The sequence below is a fragment of the Anabrus simplex genome, chromosome 10, assembly GCF_040414725.1.
Source record: "Anabrus simplex isolate iqAnaSimp1 chromosome 10, ASM4041472v1, whole genome shotgun sequence".
Classification (NCBI taxonomy): domain Eukaryota; kingdom Metazoa; phylum Arthropoda; class Insecta; order Orthoptera; family Tettigoniidae; genus Anabrus; species Anabrus simplex.
The window spans coordinates 15,478,432-15,505,497 of NC_090274.1; the positions used below are offsets into that span (position 1 = coordinate 15,478,432).

Consider the following 27,066-nt stretch of genomic DNA (forward strand, 5'->3'; position numbering starts at 1 on the left):
ATTACAACTTCCATGGCATTAATTCATATCTTGATGACAAGATTCAAAGATTTTTTTTTTTTTTTTTTTTTTTTTAGCGTAACTGCAGCGCAAGTTTTTACATCAGTGGGATGCACTCTACCTATGCTCGAAACTCCGCCAGCGGACTCTGTACCAATACCGTGCACACTCATTGGACTTTACTCTCAGAACTCCAAGGCATTTCTATGTATTCTTTACTCCCTGGTTTTATGTTAAATTGCCCAGTGGACTAAGCAAACGTCAAACTTATGAAAATTTAGAAAATGATTTTTTGCTAATTGATATTTTTATACTACGTATAGGATCGTTTTCTGGCTAAATATATTGTGTTTGCGGGAAAGGGTAATTATTTAACCTCGGAGTTGTGGATAATTAACCGTAAATAGGTCCATTCATCGTGCATAACCTCAAAAATGGGAACTGAACGTAAGGATCATGAACGTAATTTCGGAGAAACTGATAAGTCACAGTGCAAGAATGAGTCATGTGTTGGAACTGATCAGTATTATGCCGAGTATTATGGCATACTTGAGCCTACTGCACGGTTAAGAGCTCTCACGGAGTATGGAAATACTGTAGAAATTGATAATGCAATTCCCCCCAGAAGGTATTCACCGTATTAGTGTTCTTGCTTACTTGTTTAGGAAATCATTTTTTGATTATAAGGAATACTTAGCTAGCTCTTGGTAATGCTCGTAATATTTTTGATAAGGCCTATATGTTCTCAAGGTGGTAAAGTAATGTATTTTATGTTTCACTTTTAGGTACTATAGATCCGGTCTAGAAATGGTGAGGATGGCGAATGTTTATTATGAAGAAGGTAGCCTGGAAAATGCGTTCATTTTGTACATGAAGTTTATGACGTAAGTACCTTTGACAGGATCAGTTTTGTGACGTTGAAGATGATAATGTATAAATTTACTGGCTTATGTTACATTACGTAGTGGACTGTTCACACGTCAAAATTAAGAAAATAATTTTTTGCTAATTGATATTTTTATACTACATATAGGATCGTTTTCGGGATATGTATGTTCATTGGGGAGTAGCCTACATAGATTACATTGCATATTCATCGAAACGTCCGTCGTCATCATTATTATCATCATCATCATCATCATCTGGAGCAGTTTCCAACCAAAGGCTGGGTGTGCTTGGGACATAAGCCTCTCCATCGTTTTCTGTCCTTCCACCTCTTCTCTTCTGTCACTGTCATCCAGTTTCCTCCTCTTGCTTCGATGCTCTTCTTTACACCTTTCAGTCATCTGTCCATCTTGGTCTCCTTCCCTTCAATTCCACCGGGCGAGTTGGCCGTGCGCGTAGAGGCGCGCGGCTGTGAGCTTGCATCCGGGAGATAGTAGGTTCGAATCCCACTATCGGCAGCCCTGAAGATGGTTTTCCGTGGTTTCCCATTTTCACAGCAGGCAAATGCTGGGGCTGTACCTTAATTAAGGCCACGGCCGCTTCCTTCCAACTCCTAGGCCTTTCCTATCCCATCGTCGCCATAAGACCTATCTGTGTCGGTGCGACGTAAAGCCGCTAGCAAAAAAATAGCCTTCAATTCCATTCTAACATCTTTCTTGGTATCCTCTCTTCTCCCATTCTCTTAACATGTCTGTACCACTGCAGCCTTGATTTTTCTGTCTTTTCCTGTAGGGATACCTCGTTTACCATTTCACAAACTCATTTGTTATTCTGACCATTCTTGTTAAACCTACTTAACACCTTTGAAACTTAATTTCCACTGCTGTATTCTACTTTAATCCCTCTCCTTCATCACCCGAATGTTCGTAAATCAATCAAAACATTAATCAGAAAGTAAACAGACTGCCCTTATCAGTTGGTCTTTGATGGAACACCAACCACTGTAACTTTGGCTTACGGTGGCCACGTGGATTTACAGCTCTGCATTCGGGAGGTGGTGTACTAGTCCTACCATTGGCTGTCCTGAGAATGGTTTTCCTTTGTTTTCCATTCTTCTCCCTAAGGCATAAGCCGGGACATTTTCTTTTAGAGACCTCGGCCGCTCCCCTCTTGCCTTCTACGGACCTCAAACCACAACACATCTCATGCTCTTGGAGGCCCACCGTACTCCGTCAGGGTACAGAATGAAAACATTTTAGTAGTAGCCCATCGGCTTCTGTTTGATGTATGATTATTTCGATCAGCTGAGGGAATTTGAGGTTATGTATTGCATTTGATGTCAAGCGAGATATGGATATTTTTAATAACAGACAAAATACAGCTCCCTTATTATTATAAATGGAGCACATATCCATGCAGAAGTTATTAATTTTCTGACAAGAGTCAGAAATTTACCGAGCTCGATAGCTGGAGTCGCTTAAGTGCGGCCAGTATCCAGTATTCGGGAGATAGTGGGTTCGAACCCCACTGTCGGCAGCTCTGAAGATGGTTTTCCGTGGTTTCCCCATTTTCACACTAGGCAAATGCTGGGGCTGTACCTTAATTAAGGCCACGGCCGCTTCGTTCTTCGTTCCCATTCCTAGCCCTTTCCTGTTCCATCGTCGCCATAAGACCTATCTGTCTCGGTGCGACGTGACGTCAGAAAAAAAAAAAAAGTTCAGAAATTTATTCTGAAAGTGATGTAGATGACATTTTGTTTCTTGCATCAAAGAAGGGAAAGGTGTATATTACGAAAGAGCAAGTAACTGCTATCATTCCAAACAACATTTCTGGCTATGAAGAGTTGCAGTTGAGATTTGTAATTTTGTTAGGGTTATCAGTCTGTCGACTGGTTTGATCCAGCTCTCCATGCCAACCTATTCTTTATTAATCTTTACAATTTTATGTAGGCTAAATACTGCATCCTACATATCTCTAATCTGATTGTCATATTCATATCTTGGTCTACCTCTACTGTTCTTATCATGTACACTTCCCTCAAAAACAACTGAACAATTCCTAGGTGTTTTAAGATGTGCCCTGTTATTCTGTCTTTCCTTCTGGTCAAATTTAGGCAAATCGATCTCCTCTCACCAGTTCGATTCCCTGTGTTCATGATTCAATCTACCCATTTCACCTTCAGCATTCTTCTGTAACACAGCATTTAAAAAGCTTTTATTCTTCTTTCTGAGCTAGTTATCACCAATGTTTCACTTCCGTACGAAGCCATGCTTCAGGTTACTACTGTATGTCAGTATTCAAAGTGAGCAAATTTTTTTTCTTAAGAAAGGCCTTCCTTGCTTGTGCTCGTCTGCATTTTATGTCGTCCTTATTTCTGCTCTTGCCATTTCATTTACTACCCAAGTAACAATATTGATCTACTTCCTAGATGGGCAATGAGAGAGCCCTACTGCTTGAGACGAGATCAGCTAGATGGCGACATGTCAAGTCAATTACATAAAATTAGTTTCGTGGTCCGTATCGCACTTCAATAGATTAACAACTAAGTATTTATTTATTTTCCACCTAGTCGATACAATGATTGCCTAAGGCAATTTAATGGTTATAAGTGGCACATGTTTCGTATATTATCAGCATCTTCAGCCACTTCCTCCAAAGCATTACTTTGTCATTTTATGTATTTTTCATCTAAACAGTGTTATGTGGCTGAAGATGTTGATAATATACGAAACATGTACCACTTTTAACCATTAAATTGCCTTAGGCAATCATTGTATCGACTAAGGAAAACCAATAAATACTTAGTTGTGAATGTCAAGTCAAGGCGAAAGTAAAGTCACAGCATTGCACCTGGCTGAGTATATTATGTTCGTTTGTTGTTCATTATTTATGCTGTATTCCTAAACAAGCTTTTATGTTGGCCTACACTATTTGTATGGGTACAGGTAGTAGTCCAAGGAGTATTTAGTTTACCATATGTCAAAATAATTAATTTTGTTTCCTATGCATAAACTTAATGAAATTAATATAATTCATTTAAACATATTTATAAGCGGCATTCAAAAGAAAACTGGCCGGAGGCTATAAAATGAAAGCCTTTATTGTTATTTCGCTGTTGAGGCACTTGTCCCACTGCGACACAAGGTGGTGAATGCCTGTCTCGTAAAATTCCTGGGGCTGCGTTGTGGACCAGTTCCGAAAGTACTGCTTGACGTCGCTGTCTGAGGTAAATCGTTTGCCTCTCGGAGCCTTCTTTAGCTCACCTTGGATTTTTTGCGTGGCGACGACCCTGCATGCTTCCACTGGAGACTTTGTTTTGACTCGGGTTTGAAGTGATGACACCACGTCTTGTCTCCAGCAACCACTCGTGACAGGAACAGATGTTCACGAGAGAGAGGTCCATTCGACATGTTTCTTGTGCTAGTTGAATACTGTGAGGCACCTATTGTACGCACTTTTAGCGAAATTTCAGTCTGTCTTTAATGATGGCGTGAACACTTCCTACGCTCACTTCAACCTCTGCAGTAGTGGCTGCTACCGTAACTCACCCGTCTTACATAATGAGAGCATCCACCTGCTGGACAATGGCATCGGTAATGTGGTGTGGCATTCCTGACCGTGCATCATCGGCCAACGACATGCATCCATCCCTGAAACGCTTGTGCCATGCCTTGACCCTTGCAACGGACATTCAGTGCTGTCTGTACATTTGTGCCACTCTTCGCTGAATTTTTGTTCCCCTCATTCCTGCTGTGAGGAAACGCTCTACACCTCTTTGCTCTTCTTTTGAAGCCCCCATTTCACTGTTTTCAGCATGACTGGGTGCTGTGGGTAATCAACACGTGTGCGTGCTCGCTCTGTCGTCACGTGGTGTACACCCATGTCCTTCCAGCAACGAGTTTAGGACCTCAGCGCTCTTATAGGGACCACAACTTGTTCCGCAGGCAATTGTATTGCGATCCTTTAAGCGGTTTTCATTTTATAGTCTGTGGCTCATTTCTTTTTGAATGGCCCTCGTACCTAGAACAAGGCGTTTGTGTACAAAATAACTTATTTTGTCCGCACTATAATCTAATCCACAGAATAGAACGAGACATTAGACACTATAAAACTGTTAACAGTTTAAATCTGTTTAGATATGTGCCCCTTTACTAGTTATAATTGAGAGCCGTGCAAGCAGCTGCTAGGCTGTACTTGGCGCCTTTACCACCTGAGCTGGGGCGCTGCTCATTGAGCCAAATTGTGCCCGGCTTTGCTTGAAGTCGTAATTTCTTAATCTAATATTTCCTTTATTATCTGAATTTGTTGGACTCCACACCATTACTTTTGTTTTGGATTTTTAAATTTTCATCTTTACCGGCAAATCTCAGAGTTTCAATTTCTTCTCCTTGGATTGTGATTTCCTTTCCAAATTCCTCTTAACTAATGGTGTGGTACTTTTCACACTTGTCAGCACTTGCATTCTTGGGAATACGTATGACAACATTCTGTTTAAAATTGGACGGAACTAAATTGAATACACTCGCCATGCTGGTTTCTCCTAAGGCAGTCGGTAATTCTGATGGTATGTCATCAATTCCAGGTGCCTTCTTCCTATTTAGGTTCCTCAAAGCTCTGCTGAATTCCGACCTCAAAATTGGATCCTCCATTTCATTAGCATCAACAGCCTCGTCTTGTTCCAGAACCTCTTTCCCATAATACAAGTGTTGGATATGTTCCTGCCATCTTTCTGCCTTATTTCCTTAGAAGTGGTTTTCCATCCAAGCTCTTAATATTCATACACCAAGTTTTCCTTTCTGTAATGGTTTCCTTTATTCTCCTATGTACAGCATCTACTTTACCTATGACCATTCAACCTTCAACATCCTTGCACTTGTCTTTTCAGCCATTTTTCCTTACCTGTCCTGCACTTTCTGCCTACTTCATTCTTTAATCACCTGAATTCTTTTCTGCCCTGCTCATCTTTTGCATTCTTGTACTTTTGCTGTTCGTCAGTCAAGTCTAGTATCTCCTGAGTTATTCATTGATTCTTACTTGATCTTTCCTTTATTCCTAACCGTTCTTCAGCAGCCCTGTTGATCTCATTCTTCATGACTGTTCACTCTTCATCTATTGTGTTTCCTTTAACCTTTTCATTTAGTCCGCCTGTAACATGTCCCTTGAAACAATCCCTGTCCTTTTAACTTGTCTAGATTCCATCACCTTGCATTCTTTCCTTTTTTCAATTTCTTCAACTTCAGATTGCATTTCAAGACCAACAAATTATGGTCAGAGTCCATGTCTGCACCTGGGAAAGTCTTGCAATCCAAGATCTGCTTTTCTAATCTCTGGTTAATTCAGAAGCAAATTATAAATAATCACATATGTAAACTGCCCCACATCATGTTGCAGGCTGCAAATCTAAGCAGGAAACCGAAGAAATGTTCCCTTTACTCAGCGGTTGTTGCAAACTCATCAAAACAATTTGTGATGTCAGATGTATTTAATGCTGTCAACATCTGACTGATATCCCGATGACTTAAAAAATGCACATTGAGAGGTGGCACTGCCATTCACTGGAAGTGGTGCATTTCGACCTTTCTGAACGAAGTACAAGGGGAGTCTGCTCCGCCGGTAACAAGGCGCTCGTTATCGAACTTGCAGCACTCTTCGGCCAGAATAACGGAAATGGAAGTACACCGCAGCTAGCATTATACACGGGGATTTTCCTAATTTGATGCTGTTTTTATTTCCAAAATCTTCACAAGTTTTTCTAGAGAAAATGGGATCTCTTAAAATTTGCTCCATCTGTTTAGACGACCCTATTCAAATGAATGTTGCCCTTTTAAAGTGTAAACTTTACTAGCACAGAATGCTTCAATTAAATTAAAACTGACACTCTATGTGTCTCTGAGATGGGACCACTTCCTGTGTTACTGTTTGCTGCAGTGCAGTCCCTATTGTCCCCGACAGACCTCGCGTTGTGTGTGGCCGACTGCTACCAGACTCCGTGAAAATAAAGAACCATGGAATTTGAAAGTGGCTTGTCTTGATGTGTGCCAGGTGTGGTTGCAGTATCTGCGATGTAATTATCCAGTGGTCTCGTCACTAGCTGGACCTAACCAATACAGTCGTCTTGTCGCTAGCTGGACCAATACAGATCAGTGGCCTTGTCAGAAGCTCTACCTAACTACGGACCAATGGTCTCGTCACGAGTTGGAGGTAACCAGTACATACCAGTGGCCTTGTCACTAGCTGGAGCTTACCGGTACAGACTATGGCCTTGTCACTAGCTGGAGGTAACCAGTACAGACCAGTGGCCTTGTCACTAGCTGGAGGTAACCAGTACAGACCAGTGGCCTTGTCACTAGCTGGAGGTAACCAGTACAGACCAGTGGCCTTGTCACTAGCTGTACCTAACTACAGACCAGTGGCCTTGTCACTAGCTGGAGGTAACCAGTACAGACCAGTGGCCTTGTCACTAGCTGGAGCTTACCGGTACAGACTATGGCCTTGTCACTAGCTGTACCTAACTACAGACCAGTGGCCTTGTCACTAGCTGGAGGTAACCAGTACAGACCAGTGGCCTTGTCACTAGCCGGAGGTAACTAGTACAAACCAGTGACCTTGTCACTAGCTGGAGGTAACTAGTACAGACCAGTGGCCTTGTCACTAGCTGTACCTAACTACAGACCAGTGGCCTTGTCACTAACTGTACCTAACTACAGACCAGTGGCCTTGTCACTAGCTGGAGGTAACCAGTACAGACCAGTGGCGTTGTCACTAGCTGGAGGTAACCAGTACAGACCAGTGGCCTTGTCACTAGCCGGAGGTAACTAGTACAGACCAGTGACCTTGTCACTAGCTGGAGGTAACCAGTACAGACCAGTGGCCTTGTCACTAGCTGTACCTAACTACAGACCAGTGGCCTTGTCACTAGCTGTACCTAACTACAGACCAGTGGCCTTGTCACTAGCTGGAGGTAACTAGTACAGACCGGTGGCCTTGTCACTAGCTGTACCTAACTACAGACCAGTGGCCTTGTCACTAACTGTACCTAACTACAGACCAGTGGCCTTGTCACTAGCTGGAGGTAACCAGTACAGACCAGTGGCGTTGTCACTAGCTGGAGGTAACCAGTACAGACCAGTGGCCTTGTCACTAGCCGGAGGTAACTAGTACAGACCAGTGACCTTGTCACTAGCTGGAGGTAACCAGTACAGACCAGTGGCCTTGTCACTAGCTGTACCTAACTACAGACCAGTGGCCTTGTCACTAGCTGTACCTAACTACAGACCAGTGGCCTTGTCACTAGCTGGAGGTAACTAGTACAGACCGGTGGCCTTGTCACTAGCTGTACCTAACTACAGACCAGTGGCCTTGTCACTAGCTGGAGGTAACTAGTACAGACCGGTGGCCTTGTCACTAGCTGTACCTAACTACAGACCAGTGGCCTTGTCACTAGCTGGAGGTAACTAGTACAGACCAGTGGCCTTGTCACTAGCTGGAGGTAACCAGTACAGACCAGTGGCCTTGTCACTAGCTGGAGGTAACCAGTACAGACCAGTGTCCTTGTCACTAGCTAGAAGTAACCAGTACAGACCAGTGGCCTTGTCACTAGCTGGAGGTAACCAGTACAGACCAGTGGCCTTGTCACTAGCTGTACCTAACTACAGACCAGTGGCCTTGTCACTAGCTGTACCTAACTACAGACCAGTGGCCTTGTCACTAGCTGGAGGTAACTAGTACAGACCGGTGGCCTTGTCACTAGCTGGAGGTAACTAGTACAGACCGGTGGCCTTGTCACTAGCTGTACCTAACTACAGACCAGTGGCCTTGTCACTAGCTGTACCTAACTACAGACCAGTGGCCTTCTCACTAGCTGGAGGTAACTAGTACAGGCCGGTGGCCTTGTCACTAGCTGTATCTAACTACAGACCAGTGGCCTTGTCACTAGCTGGAGGTAACTAGTACAGACCAGTGGCCTTGTCACTAGCTGTACCTAACTACAGACCAGTGGCCTTGTCACTAGCTGGAGGTAACCAGTACAGACCAGTGGCCTTGTCACTAGCTGTACCTAACTACAGACCAGTGGCCTTGTCACTAGCTGTACCTAACTACAGACCAGTGGCCTTGTCACTAGCTGTACCTAACTACAGACCAGTGGCCTTGTCACTAGCTGGAGGTAACTAGTACAGACCGGTGGCCTTGCCACTAGCTGGAGGTAACTAGTACAGACCGGTGGCCTTGTCACTAGCTGTACCTAACTACAGACCAGTGGCCTTGTCACTAGCTGGAGGTAACTACTACAGACCAGTGGCCTTGTCACTAGCTGGAGGTAACCAGTACAGACTGGTGGCCTTGTCACTAGCTGTACCTAACTACAGACCAGTGGCCTTGTCACTAGCTGGAGGTAACCAGTACAGACCAGTGGCCTTGTCACTAGCTGGAGGTAACCAGTACAGACCAGTGACCTTGTCACTAGCTGTACCTAACTACAGACCAGTGGCCTTGTCACTAGCTGTACCTAACTACAGACCAGTGGCCTTGTCACTAGCTGGAGGTAACTAGTACAGACCGGTGGCCTTGTCACTAGCTGGAGGTAACCAGTACAGACCAGTGGCCTTGTCACTAGCTGGAGGTAACCAGTACAGACCAGTGGCTTTGTCACTAGCTGGAGGTAACCAGTACAGACCAGTGGCTTTGTCACTAGCTGGAGGTAACCAGTACAGACCACTGGCCTTGTCACTAGCTGGAGGTAACCGGTACAGACCAGTGGCCTTGTCACTAGTTGGAGGTAACCAGTACAGAACAGTGGTCTTGTCGCTAGCCAGACCTAACCAGTAAAGACCAATGGTCTTGTCACTAACCCCACCAACCTGGGCCTAATGTTTGGGAAGCCACGTTCTGCCTGACACAAGTCAGGACGAAAGGGGGAGCGATAGAGGAGTAACACTTCTTTAAGAAACCTTGGTCCAGCTGACCCGGCTGGTAGTCCCACGTAAGGGTCCCTTGCCAGGGTTACGGTGATGACCTCAACGGCAGTGAAGGCGGAGAAGAGAGACTTCGCAACGGTGGAACTGGCAGAAGGGGCAACCCTCCTATTCTGGGTGAATAAAACAGGAACTGCTGTCTTGCAGTAGAAGTGGGAACTTCAAAGGCTAAGGGAAGAAACCCCGACAGAAAATCAGTCTGGTGCCTCAGGCTTAAGATGGCAGCCCCATCAAGGCACTCAGAAGCAGTTGGTTAATCACTCGCTCTTCTTAAATAATCTGATTATAGAAACCGAAGTAAAATTATAAAACCGGACAGATAACCTGATGACGACCTTTGGCATGAAAAGGATAACGAAAATTGGTTTCTGGAATGTGAGAACCTTGAGGGAGCAGAGCAAACTGAAACAAGTGACATGGAAAATGAAGAACTGCGGGCTGGACATTCTGGGATTGAAAGCTTTTTAAGGTTCCCAATCCATTTCAGACTCTTTCTCCCGAAGGTCAGCCCTTAGACCCAGGATCATTTTTTTTTTTCCCGGATGTGTAAGAACCACTTTAAGGATTATTATAATCAGTTTATTTCTTTGACAACCGAGCAAGTTGCTGCATGGTTTGGTTCACTTAGCTGTCAGCTTGCATTCAGGAGAGAGTGGGTTCGATCCCTACTGTCGGCAGCCCTGAAGATGGTTTTCCGGGTTTTTCCCATTTGCACACCAGGCAAATGCAGGAGCTGAACCTTAATTAAGGGCATGGCTGCTTCCTTGCCAATCCTAGTCCTTTCTTATCCCATCATTGCCATAAGACCTATCTATGTCGGTGTAACGTAAAGAAAATTGTAAAACAAGTACCCACCAGCCCTCTTGCTATTCTTAAATTTCTGGTAATACTTGGAATTGAACCCAGGCTTCTGAGGATGGCAGTTAATAGTGCTGACCTTTTGCTGCGGAAGCAAGCATGCCTCTGTTAATAATTCTAAGTCGTTTTCAATAACCTGTCATGGAAGTGAATACATTTTCATTGAAACTGGTGTTCAGTTTGTTCATAGAGAAGATCCGACATCACCCGCAGTTCTCAACGGTGTCAGTCAGTGACCGGGCTATCAACGCTCAGAAGTTGAGGGAGGTGCTGCCCAAGGCAGAGGCACTCAAGGGCCAACTCCTCGAGCAGTACAAGAAGGATTACGACATCTACCGTGAAAATGAGGTGAGCTAGAATATTCATGCAAATTAACGATAAATGTACAACCTTGTTACTGAAGTAGCCAACTTCACTTAGGATATGTGTAAATGCTATTTTCATCTGCCTGGCAAGTGGAAGGATCCAGGATGCTACATAGAATTGCTATTTGAAATAAGAGTTAATAAACTGACGGGCTGAGTGAGAAGTATAAGATGGTGTATCACATCTAACGTCATGTCGATGGGGAGACCTACATCCTCATCATTGTACAGTTCAGTTTCCCGAGTACTGTTAATGAGCCTCTTCCACGTCTTCCTGTCCATTTACAACTTGTCAGGGAGAACATCATCCACTGTCCATCCTATGGTAACTAGATCAACCTTGATCAAGTCCATCCATCAGGTTTTAGGTCTTCCTGCAGGTCTTTTTCCCTCCACCTGTCTTTCCAAATTTAATCTGGCTGTTCTTGTAGGCTCCATCCTCATCGCATGCCCGTACCACCGTAGTCTGGATGTGCCGATTTGGTCTAATAGGGATGTCTATTCCGGCTTCTTTCCTCACCTCCTCATTTCTTAACTTGTCCATCTTGGTCTTATGCATGGTGGATCTAAGAAATTTCATCTCTGATTCTCCCAGTCTTGATGAATTTCTTTGTGTGACGGTGCACGCTTCAATACCATAGGTCAATGTTGGTATATGTCCAATGTCGTTTATAGTTTTTATTGCGGCTGCTGTTTTTGACCGTATGTGTAGTCTAAAGGTTCTTCCTGTGACCTGTCGTGAAATCATCCATTCCCTTCATCAGTGATATCATTTCATTTGCGCTATCAGAGCAGATGAAAGTTCCTTCACGTATTCCTCCTTCAGTTTCCCGTCTGGAAAGGTTTTAGGTATTATTGCTACCTTGATTGAAGTTAATCTTTCTGAAAAGGACATCACTATCTCTTCTTTCTGTTTCTTGGCAGGCGGTTTTGTAGCTGAACTTGATGGCATACTATGCCCCGACCTTGACCTTTTGGGCGTTGTCGGAGGGATAGCCTCTCCCCGAACCTTGTTCCTTGGCTTCTTCTCCATCCAAGTTCCAGCCGTTGTTTTGGCTACCTTCCTCGCTCTCTTCCTTTCCCTTTAATGTGCACTGTTGTGAGGTGGTCTGTCGATATGAAATCTGTTGATTTTCGATGCAGAAATCTTCAGTTCTGTCTCTTCAGACGTTCCTGGTTTGCGTGTGGTAGCAGTCTGCTCTACTAGAGCTTCTGTTGCCATTTCTTGTTTTGAGTCGGTGACAGCCTGTCGAATTTGGACTTCTGTCTCCATTTTTTCATCTTGGGCTTGCTCCCGGATCTGTTCTACTAGAGCTTCCATGGCTTCCCTTGATGTCAAAGTTTTTGAAATTGGTTCTTTATAAGCATCCATATTTCAATCAATCATAGGGTTTTTGCCCCTTCTAGGGTCCTGAGCGTCGATCTCGCCATCTGTGGTGAGGCATACAGCCAGACATTGTGCTCCCGCAACTCAGGCTCTCCGTAGCAGAGACCACGCCACTCAGTCGTCCATCCTGTGGAGGAAGGGTTGGTGAAGGTGTTGAATTCTTTTTATGGCGATACTTATATCTCAAAACCTGAAGATGTTACAGATGTGGAGATAGGTATTTGGAATCTCCTTCAAAAAGAAAGAATTTTTTTATTTTTATTTGAGAGGAGACGTTCTCACATGTACAGGTCTATGTTGCATGGTCATCTTAGCCTCAAAAGGCAATACCACAAACAGGGTTCACAAAGAGTTTCTGGGTTAAATGAAACTCATTTTTTCGGTGAGTTTTTATACTTTAGGGATTTTCAGATAATGTCTTAGTATAATACCAAGGAATGATTACTTTTATCAAATTACAAAACTGGTAACTGCTAGTCTCAAATAAACTGGGAATGAACTCCACTCACTTTCAATGGGATTCAAAGAACAGCAGTAAACTTAAAACTTGTTTTCCTGATTTCAGTGTGATATCATCTAGACACACTGCGCGCGCACGCACGCACGCATGCACACACACACACACCTATCAGGTGTGACTTACAAGCTTTGTAGACTTCCCTTCATAGCATGACTGTTCTCTCATATACGAGGCGTGCTTTATAAGTAAGGACCGTTTGAAAATAACTGCACAACAAAAGACGATTTTCAAACACCACATTTATTTGCAGATTCTACATACTTTACTCTGTTTTTTGACATAGCCACCAAGTTTGTTTAAACACTTATCATACCTTACAGCTAAGTATAGAAACTTGCTGCCTGCTCTGATAACCAAGAGTTGGTCATGCACTGGGACAGAGTCTGTTTGGCCTTCACCTTTACAGGTGAATGTGTGTGTCTCCATTCCATGCTCTGTTGCCAAAACCCATGTTTCGTCTCCCATTATGATCTGACTCAATGTTTTGTCACCTTCTTCAGTCAAAAACGTCATCGAACACTCAAATCTTTTGGTTTTTGTGGTCCTCCGTTAGGAGTTTAGGGACCCAACGGGAGCACAGTTTCCCAAAGATTAGGTTTTCAGAAACAATTTTTTAAAGCACTGACCTAGACACGTCATGAAAGGCGTTTGAGAGAGAGCTGTTATTGTGAAGCGCCTGTCCTCGTGAATCTTTGCTTCAACTGAAGCCACCAAATCGTCTGTGATCAGTGATAGGCGACTGGAGCGGGCCTCATCATGGACATTGCCACGGCCATCTTTGAAGTCTCGTACGCACTTACGCACTTTGCTTTCACTGATAGCATTAGCACCATACATTTCGCAAATCTGTCGGTGAGTGTCTGTAGCAGACAGCTTTCTTGCCGACAAAAACCGTATCACTGACCGAACCTCGCACGGGGCAGACGAGTCGATAATCTAATAAATTCCATAAATAATGACGTGTAAAGCGAGAAAATGATCTAAAAATGAAATACTTAGAAAAATGACAAAAATGACTTAATAAATATGCATTTGTGGGGTCCATGAACAGGATTTGTGTAACTCTCACACGATATTTACAGGACAAGATTGGAGCTAACTTGAATGTTACTCATGTTTGAATTTAAAATATGTTTTATTGTATTGTTTTTAACCAGTTTTATGTTAGCGCATAATTTTTAAATAAGGTCTAATACATTCATGCGATTTTAATCTGTAATCTGAGGAAGAGAATATTAATGAATTCTCGAAACATGTACTTATATATATTTATGTATTTGATGTATTAGAAAATACATACACTAGGCTTTGAATTGTGTTGACAAGGCAGATGTTTAAATAATTAATAACAGTTATTCAGAGTATTTCATTCTGCTGCATTGGCCAGCTTTCATGGGGCAAATGTAGAGTAGTTTTTAATATCTGATATTTTTTTCATTTGTTTCTTTCCTAGAATGATGTCACTAAGGGCCGCTTCACACTAGGTGACAGGAATCGGCTACAGAGTAGTTCAGTTAAATTCTGTGTCGCCAGCCGCGCTACTTAGCTCCCTTCGCCGGCATAGGGCCAGTTTTCATGAAGAGTCCTCAGGCAGAGCATTGTCTCTTGCTGCTCTTATTATTGTCAGAAAGAAAGAAGGAATGCTTCGTAGGTTTCATTCACGTCATATGTTGAAAGATCGTTTCGCAAAAAGACTTTTCTGTAAAATATCCAAAGATTTACGTGATGATGGTACCAAGTTTTTTTGTTACCGGTACTTCATTTTTCTCCATAGACTACTGAGAAGATGGTACTGTAGAGTTGTTCGTACACACAGCTGCATTTTAAAAATTATTGGCCGATTCCCTTCAACCCTCATTTTAAAAGTAAAATCAAAAACGCTTGCAACAAGGTGCCTTGAATATTGTTCTCTCCACAACTTAATAATAAAAAATTGCCTGCCTACCCTTGTGTTGGTAAAATCTCGTCTATTTTCTAATTCTGACGGGCCTTTTCCCAATCAGTTGAGGTCGGCACCTTATGTGGATCTGACCCGATTTTACGGAGCGATGTATACACTATTGCGTGTATCTGTTATGGTTGGTAGTGTGGTGTGTATAGACAAACAAAAACACCCAGTTCCTGAGGCATTGGCATTAACCATACAAGATTAAAATCTCTGACCAAGGAAATGGCTGCGTGGTTTGGCCCATGTAGCTGTCATCTTGCGTTCGGGAGATAGTGAGTTTGAACTCCACTGTCGGCAGTCCTGAAGATGGTTTTCCATTTTTACACCCGGCAAATGCTGGGGTTGTACTTAATTAAGGACAAGGGCAGGCGCTTCCTTCCCGGTCTTATCCCTTTCTTACACCCTGTTTGCCATAAGACATATCTGTGTTGGTGCTACCTAAAGCAAATTGTAAAAAAAAAGAAAGGAGACAAAGACTGGTTCAGGAATAGAACCCAGGACCCTCTGCACCAAAGGATGCTGTGCTGAGCATACAGGCAAACGAGTTGGACAGCAGCAAAATCTCAATTATATTGAAAATTTAATAAAAGTGATTTTGCTTAAATTTGTAATACTTTAATTACAAATTTCGATTCTTTCCCGGGATGTTCTTTCTTCAAAGTCGCTGAAAAACTATGTTATTACTTCTTCTCAACTTCATTACTATAGCCTACTCGTCACATTTCAAAGCTCCAGATGGACGCTCCTCAGTTTGTATAATTACTGAATGTAATGTATTTCTTTACCTAGTACTATAATGTTCTGAAACGGAATATGTAATGGGAAGGAACTTGAAATGCACAGTAACACTGAAGGGTGTTTTGAATAGAATACAAAGAGGACGAGTAGCTGGGCTACACAGTCGCCTAGTGTGAAGACTCCAATACAAAACAATGGTTCACCAGCTGTCGCCAGCCGGGGTTGCGAATCTGCCTCCGCAACTGGTAGCGTGAGTGAGCTACTGCCAGGTCAGTCGCCGGGCTTCTTTCTGTAGCTCAGCTGCTGAGTAGCCCAGGAGTGTGAAGGGCTCCATTTAAAACAATCTTCCACAAGCACGGGCGGCTGGTCACCGATTCCAGTCACCTAGTGTGAAGCGGTCCTAAGCTGGTAATGGACTCTATTAGCCTTCTTAATTCTGTTGTAAATTACTTAATCAGCCTTTCCATCCACATCCAGTACCTCTCCCTTGCAGACAGTCTGCTGCTCTGTTGTCATCTTGCTTGTCTCCCTTCCTCCCCGAGTTCTGCAGTCCATTCAGCTGTAAGTTTCTCCTCACAGTCTGCAATAATAAGAGGCACTGCCACCCGAAGAAGGAAAGGAACTCAGTTGGTAAACATTTGTACAAAGATCATGGGATTGTGTAGAGCCTCATAAGGGTCTTCCTGCTGTTCTCTAGAAACGTAAAGCGCTCAAGGAGAAGCGTCAGAAGGAGGAAGAGAAGGCCAAAGTTGTCATTCCTCCTCCGCAGAAGCCGTCTTTGACTCCTGCGCAGCCCAATGGTGTAAAGAAGATCTCCACCTCGGTGGTGGTCGTCCCTCCCCTCGTTGCGGACAGCGTCGTGTACCCAGACATCGAGCCCAGGAAGTCTGTGCCGAAGGCGAAGCCTGACTCGCTCGACATACCAGGGTAAGTACTCTCCTGCAATAAAAGACGATGTTAGAGGAAACTGCACATTGCTATTATCTTTTGTTAGGGCGTAGAGATAGTAGAGGTCAGCTACCAGGTGCAGGCCATCTACGCTGCCTGTGCATCAATTTCGACATTCTGATTCACTTTACTAGATGGTAGAGAGTTGAGCGATCTAAGGCCAAGTTTTAAATTAATTTTGTTGGGTAAAGACCAAATGTTTATTATTTTAACCATAATGGTTTGCAGCTTTTGATAACACTGATTTGCTGCAGGCAAGAAAAGGTAGTGATGTGACGTTAGCAAGTCCTGGAGTTGTGCTGGAAAAAGAGGAGGCTGTTGATGCTGATGAAATGGGAGACCCAGTTTCAAGATCAGAACTCGACAGAGCTTTGAGATACCTAAACAGAAATAAGGCTCCAGGAAATGTTGGTATATCCTCAGAAATATGGACTGCTAAAAGAAACTGTGATGATGAAGCTATTCCATTCAGTGTGTAAGATATATGATACAGGAGAATGTTGGAATATCTAATACCAAGAAAGCAGGTGCTGACAAGTATGTAAACTACCACACCATTTGTTTAGAATCTCAGGTTTGCAAAATTGCAACACATTATTTTACAAACAAATAGAGACAAGTTGAAGCTGAGTTGACAGAAGATCATTTTTGCTTTGGAAGAAATGTAGGAACACACAGAGCAATCTCAACTTTACATCTGATCTTAAAGGATCAAGTTAAAAAGGGTAAGCCCACGTGTATGGCATTAATTGATCTAGAAAAGGCATTTGATAACTTGATTGGAGCAGGGTGTTTGAAATTCTGAATATGATCACAATCAGATACTGAGTAAAGAGGATTATTTGCAATCTGTAAAAAAAGCAGTCTAGAGAGAGATTTTTTTTTTTGCTAGTGGCTTTATGTCACACCGACACAGATAGGTCTTATGGCGATGATGGGATAGGAAAGACCTAGGAGTTGGAAGGAAGCGGCCATGGCCTTAATTAAGGAAACCACGGAAAACAATCTTCAGGGCTGCCGACAGTGGGATTCAAACCCACTATCTCCTGGATGCAAGCTCACGGCCGCACACCCCTAACTGCACGCCCAACTCGCCCGGTGTGATAAGAATCAAGGGCTATGCAAAAGAAGCAGCAATCCATGAAAAGAGTTACGTAGGGCTGTAATTTGTCCCCCATCTGTTTCATTGTTTTTTAAATTTATTTCGACTTTTCGCAACTGGAGATTGCCCCTGAGGACAAAGTATACAAAGAAGACTTATGAATATTAAACGTAATTGTGAGTTGGTTAACTCATGTGAGACACTGTATGTCGTTGCATTAAAAAGTTTGGGGGATATGGGTCTTCCAGATTTGGATGGAATATTTCAAGGCAGTCACTGCAATTTCTTTTATATATACATGGCCGGCTGAAAGTTTCTGGACAAAACCATTGTACCCACACGAATATCTAGCGGTGAGGATAGGAATTGTGCCGGTTACTGAAGCCTGTCGCACTCCTCTGGGGCAATGATTAATGACTGACAGATGAAATGAAATGATATTGGAGAGTGTTGCTGGAATGAAAGATGACAGGGAAAACCGGAGTACCCGGCGAAAAACCTGTCCTGCCTCCGCATTGTCCAGCACAAATCTCACATGTAGTAACCAGGATTTGAACCACAGAATCCAGCGGTGAGAGGCTGGCGCACTGCCGCCTGCGCCACGTAGACTCGTGATTGTTTAATGACATAATATATTACTTTAACAAAGTTTCGAAGGTTTCGGGCAACGGCGATGAGTTTGTGTTCACAATTAAGTATTTATTTATTTATTGTGAATCTATTGAAGTGCAATACAGACCATGAAGCTGATTTTTTGAGTTTTTGTTCGACGTTCAGCATTGGAAAAAATGCGTCCTACTGTATAACACCTACAGTAAAACATGGAGGGGCTCTGTGATGGTTTGGGGTTGTTTCACATTCAGTGGAGTAAGTAGACTGCACCGAATTAAAGTGACGCGGGTCAAAAATGGTTACCATTCCATCCTATCTTGTTATCCTCTTCTGGCTGGACAGCAACGTGGATTTATCCTCCAACAAAACAATGACCATAGACACACGTCTCGCTAGTGCATGAATTGTCTGCAAAACAAACAAAACTCTGGGGAATTGTTTTTAATGGAATGGCTCCCCCAATTCCCGGACTTAAATCCAATTGAGTTGCTGTGGGAGGAGTTGGATCAGCAAGTCCAAAAAGAGTGTCCTTCTCCATCAGAAAAGCTGTGGGACATCTTGAAGAATGCCTGGCGAAGTATACCTGCAATCAGTGTTAGAAAACTTGTTCTGAGAATGCCGAGAATAGTTAAAAGTGTACGGGGTTTCTGTGATGAGAAGAGAGTTTGATGTGTTCTTGTGATCTGCAGGAGTAAATGTGTTCATATTGTCTATTTCTTGCTCAGATATAACGTAAAAACGTAGTTTTATTGTAAAATATTAGCTTTTAGAATATATATTTGTAAATTCCTTGCAGAAGTATGTTTTTTTTTAAAAACTCAATCCATTCTTTAAAGTTCAATGCTTGTCCGGAAACTTTTGGCCGGCAGTGTTTATTAAACATAGATATGCATATTAGAAAAATATTTTTCTGTTGATGGAGCATATCTTGTTCATTTCTTTGTTTATTTATTGTATGTCTTTTAGTCCCGGGAGTGTCTGGAGGTATGTTCGGCTCACATCTGAATGTAGGTTGATGATTATGAGGTAGGGAGAGGGTGAAACCTGGTGTTGGGTGTATCCTGTCAAATAACACCAAGGGATATGCTGAAGTTAAATTTCTCATCCGTCAGACAAATCACCATCAACATGAACTCTACGGAGATGTTTAGAAGTGAATCCAGGCTTTCAGTGCACAATCCAGTAATTAGAAATTGTATACCGCCACCCCTCATACCTTGCCGGCCAACGTTCTCGAACCGGCTAACCACGGTGTGAGATCGTTATCATGACCACCGGGCATGCTAGGACAGTGTTCATATCACTCATCCTGGGGAAAAACCATCTAGGTTATTTTAAAAATTTGTTTTTAAATTTTTTGCAGTAACCTACTGAGGTTAATGCTCTCTATCTTCTGACATTAAGGAGATAAGTTATTTCATAATAATACTGAAGAAATAGCCAAGCTTTACTTCCCGATTATTTAAGAACACAAAATGGTCCATGGTAAGAACCAGATAAGGCACTAAGTTTGTCTTGTGTGTAATATATTTTCTGTTGGTATTGCGGACATGGACATTATCATCTTGTCGATGAATTTACACAGCTGTCTTTGTTAAAGATTGCTGTTGAGTCTTACAACTAGCAATACACAAATGTGACTCACACTTTGGTTTCGTGCCAGGGTTGCCATAAGTCCTGAAAAAGCGGGATTGTTCTGAATTTGAGCACGTGTCCCGTCGTCCTGACTGAATTTTTAAGTGTCCCTAAATGTCCTGAATTTTAAAAAGTTATTTAAAATTTTCCTTAAAATATTTTTGAAAGGGAATGGAATTTTTTTGGTTGGTCATCCTGAAACCAGAGTCTGATGTCATTACCGGATGTTCTCATAGTAACAGGCCTGACCTACGCTAACGCTGTCTACTTCTGCCGAGGATCAGCGTATTTTCGCTTCGATTACTGTTCATTTACTCGTGTTATTGAGATATGAGTAATTCCACAACAGCTCTCCCACTTAAAAATCTATGCACGTAACATTGAATATTATATAATTTTGGGAGTGGTCTGTAAAGTAGTGTAAATATTTTACTTAAAGTATGATTTCTTATTATTTCTCTATTTGATTTTTAACATTAACATCATATAACAAGTGTGTCTTTTGGTAACGGACGGGACAGTTCAGATGGAATTACCCAAATACACTCGTTGGAAGACCTTGGGTCTTGAGCACGGGGGGGGGGGGGCTAGCATGAAGATTATCAAACATTTTTACGGGAGCAAAAAGACGATTGTGTCCCTGTACCACTGTGTTCACTGGAGCAAGTGCTCCCGTGGAGTCGGCACTTGTGGTTGGAACTTGTCGATGTTGGTGTTCTGAATTTCATCCTGAACCTTATGGCAACTCCAGTTTTGTCTGCTCAGTACAGAACAAGTCGGTTGCATTCACCATCCAAAGCAGATACTTCATTAATATTAAACGAAATCAAACCAAAACCATTATTTAAAAAGCTGTTTCGTATAATGCAGAATGGTTTGACAACATTTGGTGAATCAGTGATTTTGTATTGTTTAAAAAAAAAAAAAGCTTTCCTCTCAGAACTTTATAACTTTTTTGACTTGTTATTCCCTGGGATGAGTCATAAAGTTTTTGAGGTAACGCGGGATCTGTGGAGTCAGAGCGAGACAACAATTCTTCTGCACAGGCAGCTGCTGCAGTGGGACGGAACGTAACATGTTGACGCTACACGTCTTGAAGCAGAGAAAATAAAAACTCATTCCATACCGAAAATAAAAAGCTTTATATACCAGGTGTATGCTTAAGTTTTTCCCGGTTATTGTGGTTAAGAAAACATGTCATTTTCAAGGGAATTTTTTTAAAAAATTAAAAATATTGGCCATCGGCTTCTACAAACTTCGCCCATCTTTCAGGTAAGTTATAAATAGTACGTCAGGAAAACTGATTGTTTTTCGCGGCAAACCATTCATCGATCCATTTTCCAACTTCCTCAAAATTGCAGAGATGCTTCTCTGCGAGCGCGTGCCCCATTGATGCAAAGAGGTGATAGATGGGGCCAGGTCGGGGCAGTAAGGCGGGTGTGGAAGGATGTCCCATCTAAGTGATTTCAAGGTGTCTTTCACTGGTTTTGCTGTGTGAGACAGCGCATTGTCTTGTAACAAAATAACTTTGCCATGTCTTTTGGCCCATTCCGGTCGTCTTTCCATTAAGGCATGATTTAAATTAATCATTTGTTGGTGATAGCGTTGTGCATTAATGGTTTTGCCGCGCAATGCCTGCAAATGCTCGTCTTCATACTTTTGTGGTCTACCAGAGTGCGCACTGTCTTTCACATTGAAATCACCACGTTTAAATTGTCGAAACCCTGTCTCACATGTTTTAATCGATGGAGCCTGTTCACCATATGTTTCTACCAACAAACTATGACTTTCCACAGCCTTTTCCTTTTGATTCAATAAGAAAAGCAATGCATGCCGTGAATGTTTTTTTTCAGGCACAAACATTAACATGATCACTGAACGATAAAACACAGACGCTAGTGTTCGGCGGACTCAACTTCTGTGTGTTGGTAGCTTAATGTCAAACAAACAAACTGACATGTGTACGAAGGACAAGTTCATGTGCTGTGTACTGTTCGCTGGTGCCATCTCTTAGTGAAACCGGAAAAGACTTATGCATACACCTGATAACATTCAGATGCATCACAGCACAGTTTGTGTTATGGAGATCCTCATAGCTGCTTCCTTGCGCACAACGCTACTTCACAGATCTCGTGTTCACTGAAGCAGAGGTTAGCTATGAACTGAGGACCCATTCAACAACAACACTTTTGAGGAATCTCAGGAGGTTTGCTAATATTTGTCGTAATTTCCAGGGCCTCGGCTCATCCGTCTTTCGACCGGTCCACCAAACCTTCGAGTCTGCTGAGTCCTTCGATGCACTCCAAGGTGGGCCTACGGAACGTGCTGGTACCTTCTCGGCTCATGAGCAAGTTCATGACGTTAGCTCAGAGAAACACCGAACTGAACATAGAGACATGCGGGATCTTGGCGGGGAAGTTGGTGAGTGTCTTGCTTTAAATCTTTGCCACTACTTTCATGTTTGCTGCACTCCGACTCTATTCGCATAGCCTGATGGTGCAGCCCTCCATAATGAAGGAGTTTTGTGTATCCGACCCATGAACTAAATGTTCTGTGTACTGGTCTTTGGTTCACGAGGTCTTGGATTTGATTCCCAGCCAGGGTGGGGGATTATAACTGGCTAATGATCATATCACAATGGAAGAGGCATTAACTGCAGTCAAAGGAAAGACAGCACAACCTCGCTATATGTGCTTGTAGAGTATTCGGAAAGGAAAACCTGTGCCAATTTTATATAGGGTGAGTCAGCTAAGATGTTCACTTCAAATTACTTGTAAACCATAACTCTATTTCACTTCTACTAACGGTACCTAGGAGCTCGTAGTCAGACTTGAATAATTTTTTCCATAGTGTATTTACGTGCCCAATAGAGCGAATACCTAGCTGTCAGAAGAAGGTTGTCTGTACCATTATCTCGGCAGATATCGACATTACAAGAAATCAGCTTCATTTCCCATATCAAATCATATTTACATTAAATCAATAAAAGTTAACTTCCACCTGTTTGATACTATGTATTTGCTTTAAGCAATTTAATTATTTGTAGAACATGTTTCATTCCTTAGCAACAACTTCAGCTACGTAACATTTCTTAGCTGAAATTGCATAGAATTATCTTCTTCTCAAAAAAACATCTTAAAATAGTACCTTTGTTATGGTTAAAACAAAACTAATTTAAAAAGATAAAAATAATTAAAATAGGTAGGGAGGCTTGAACGAGGCAGTGAAATGGGAAGGGGAGGTGGATCAGCTTATGTTCTAACCTACTTTAAAACAGTTTTTTGTTCACTTTAAAGAGGTGTTAAAAACTGTAAGTATATGTAATGTAGTAGTTAATTTTTTTAAAAGGTTTTGAAAAATACCTTTACGTGTCGATGTTAGTCTTAATTAAAAAGATGTTCTCTTCTGCTGCTCTTCTTTTCTGAATTGAGTATTGTCATCTGATTTGACCTTGTGAAAATGGGTCTCTTGAATTTTTGTTTGTTAAGGGATCTTCTGTCTAAGAGACTAGACAGAAAGCGGCATCACCTGCCGCTAGACCCCTCCAGCGACACAGGAGGTTGAGGACATATCAATACTTTAGGTAAGCTTTTTTCATAACATCAGTGACAGCAATCAGCTTCAGAGGATCCCTGGGGACCCGGAAGGGTGAAATTCAGCAAAAAATGGAATTTTTACTTTTTCATTCCATAAAAATCTAGAGACTTTCTTCTTTCATTAGAGCTATCATTCATGGTCATATCTTAGTTATAAGTGCTTTGTATTGCGTTTCCAAGACGACACTGCATGCACGCGGTAACTTTATCTGCCGGGAGATCTCGTTGTTGACAACGACAATACAAGTTTCCTTGGCTCCCTCCTCAAATTCCTGCCCAGTGGTGGTATATGTGTGCAGGTAAATCATGTGATCACAAGCATAGTCTTCCTTATGCTGTAATGGAAGCAATAAGACCAGTGTTTAGAGATCTAGCAGAGCCACAACTTCTTGAAAAGTGCCTTCATGGACGAACCCAGAACCCCAACGAGAGTGTTAATAATTTGATTTTGGAGTGTACGATGCTGTGGCTACATATAATGAAGATAACATCATAAAGTGTAAAACCTTGGAAAAACTGGGAGTCTCTCCAGGGTATCACATGTTAACAAGTATGAAGAAAATCGATTGTGAACGGAAAAGGAAGGCTGAAGGTGCAGAAAAGGACTGTAAAAAACTGTCAAGACAAACTAAGAGAGCTGTGAGAAGAAGTCTAGAGGATGAGATGCAAGACAACCCCGATGATGGGGCATGATTACATTGAAAAACTTTGAAAGCTTGTTTCTGCAAGTTCACTTTTTTCTGAACAAAAGGAACATTTTCTCAATAACTATTTAGTATACAATCTTGAGACTTTCAGATATTACATAAAGTCATAATATACACACTTTAACACAACGTTTTTGAAGAGAAGTGTTTAGTACAGAAACAAGGGCAATATCAGGCACCATCAAATCGACACCCCTAAAATGGTTACCCGTTTTATCCAACATCCATCCCCCTCACATACGAAGAGAACTGGCTCTAGTAAGAGAATGGCAGAAATGTCGCAGTAACCCTCAACTGCCCTTACATCAGGACTGCAACCCTCAGAAACCAAAGAGATTAAAGTCCAGAAACCCATCATGGAAGTTAGGCGAGAAGCTCCTGGAAATACATTTTGATGCTGATGAGATCTGGCGCGAAGAATGGACCTCTTCAAATCCTGACCATCTGGGTTTAATCCACCATCCTTGTAGAGCTCCTCCTGGTTTCAACTTACCGAGAAGGGAATGGACATCTCTAAACAGAATCAGAACAAACCATGGAAGGTGTAAATTCTGGCTTCACAAGTGGGGAAAATCTGAAGACCCATTCTGCGACTGTGATAATGTGCCTCAGACCATCGAGCACGTTGTTATGGACTGCCCAAAAAGAAGATTCAGTGGATCCATTAAAGAATTACATAGTGCCTCTACAGAAGCAGTGGACTGGCTGAAAAGTCTGGACATTAAGTTTTTTGAATGCTGACTTGTAAATCACATACTTATTTAAGAAATATGTATTTATATGTACTTATAATGTATCCTTGTTTTGCCATATGAAATAATAAGGGGCTAAAAAGTGAGTGATTTTTTTTCCAAAAATATGTTGCACTGAATAAAAAATTTAAAAAATGGACGAATATCTCTAATGAATAAACCCCTATGTTAAAAACATGCAGGAAGTTATAAAGAAAGCATGAGAAAAAATGAAGCCTTTAGTATGAACCGTTTCTGAGATAAATGTACCTAAAAACAGTAAACTTAACGTTATAGATATAGACCCTACCGGGTTCCCTTAATAAACAAAAATTTATGAGACCCATTTTCACCAAATTAAATCAAACGACAATACTCAATTTGGAAAAGAAGGGCAGCTGAATTTAATTAAGACATAACATCGACACAAAAAAGTATTTTTCAAAAACTTTCAAAAAAATGAACTACTAAGGAAAACCATACACATTACATATGAACATGTGCTATATACTAACAGTTTTTAAGATCTATTTAGGTGAATAGGAAATTGTTTTAAATTATGTTTGAACATAAGTAGATCCATCTTCCCTTCCCATTTCACCGCCCCATTCAACCCTCCCCACGTATTTTAATTATTTTTATCTTTTTAAATTAGTTTTGTTTTAACCATAACAAAGGTGCTATGTGTTGTGTGTGTCCTCCGCGCTAAGCTCCGCAACCTGCCGCATCACCGATGTTTCCAGAGCCTGCGAGAGGACTGCACTGCGCCTGGCATGCTCGTCGATGACGTCAGCCAGCGCTATATAAGGAGCGACGTTCCTCGCCTTACCGAGGACTACCCCAGTGTCCAACGACCAGCCCACACCGCATGTCAACCACAGAGGCATTCCTCTTAAAAACGTGTCTTGAACAGGTGGACTGATTGCTGGTTGTGAGGTCTCACCTCCGGACATTGCCTCCTCTTCCCTGATTCCCGTAGCCACGTCGAGCCCCGAGTCAGGCATTCTGCTACACTCTCCAGTCCTCACCAGTGCTCCGACGACTATCTTAGCATTCTGCGAATTAAGATATTGATGCAAGTTCCTTGCAAATCTAAGTCCAATATTAGTATTCTACTAACGCGACTCTCCCTACAAGTTACGCTTGTTATCCCACAGCAGATAATTTTCGACTATCCAAGGACACTTCCTAGTGAAATAGACTATCTCCTCAACATAGGTGTGAATGTGTATATAGGACTCTCTCTCTGTAAATATATATTTGTGCCACAGACTTTCAATCTACCAATTTAATAACAGTATTAACTGCGTGCGATCAATCAAGCTTCAAGACAAGTTTCATTTTATTTCTTGTAAATACTGTATAAGACTATTGAAGAAATAAACTTTATGTTGTGTTACTGTATACCAAGTTCCTTGTATACAATACAATGTTATGTAGGTGAAGATGTTCAAAAGGACTGAAACATGTTCTACAAATAATTAATTAGTTTAAAGCGAAATTATAGTATCAAACAGGTGGAAGTTAACTTTTACTGGTTTATTTAGAAATTGATATTCCAGGTTACCAATGAGCCTCTTAGTAACACTGCTGAAAGTGAAAACTGTCGTAATGGTTTTGAGGAGAACAGTTGCATCTCATCTTGCAGTGAGATGATAAACTACTTTTTTATTCTCTGCTGTAAACATTTTCAGGACCACGACCAGCTCATCATCACTCACTTGCTGGTTCCTAAGCAGCAGGGGACGCCCGACTCGTGCAGCACTCAGAACGAGGAGGAGATCTTCGACTACCAGGACCAACACGACCTCATCACGCTCGGATGGATACATGTAAGCTCAATGCTTTCCTTTTTTTTTTACCACCGGCTCGACTAAAAAAAACAACCACAATTTCACTTGCATTTTTATCTGGTTGTATTAACGTTTCGAAGACTAAAGTAATTTCAGTAGAGGACTTCGGGTCAGGAGTACAAAATTGGAACAGGTGGATCATTCTCCTAGGATGGTAATTGAATCAAGGTGCAGCAAAGCTAATGCAGTGAGCTTGCAGTTCCGATCAG

At 42.1% G+C, this 27,066-nt stretch overlaps 1 protein-coding gene across 1 annotated transcript in view; it reads left to right on the forward strand.

The window, feature by feature from the left end:
• Window positions 1-265: 265 nt before the first annotated feature.
• The window catches only part of LOC136882411 (STAM-binding protein-like A), a 46,414-nt gene continuing 19,613 nt past the window's right edge, over window positions 266-27,066 (forward strand). The window contains exons 1-6 of the mRNA XM_067155046.2: window positions 266-628; window positions 786-884; window positions 10,895-11,063; window positions 16,371-16,600; window positions 22,205-22,391; window positions 26,699-26,836. Coding sequence (XP_067011147.1) covers window positions 435-628; window positions 786-884; window positions 10,895-11,063; window positions 16,371-16,600; window positions 22,205-22,391; window positions 26,699-26,836 — 1,017 coding nt within the window. The 5' untranslated portion in view covers window positions 266-434. The remainder of the gene's footprint in view (window positions 629-785; window positions 885-10,894; window positions 11,064-16,370; window positions 16,601-22,204; window positions 22,392-26,698; window positions 26,837-27,066) is intronic.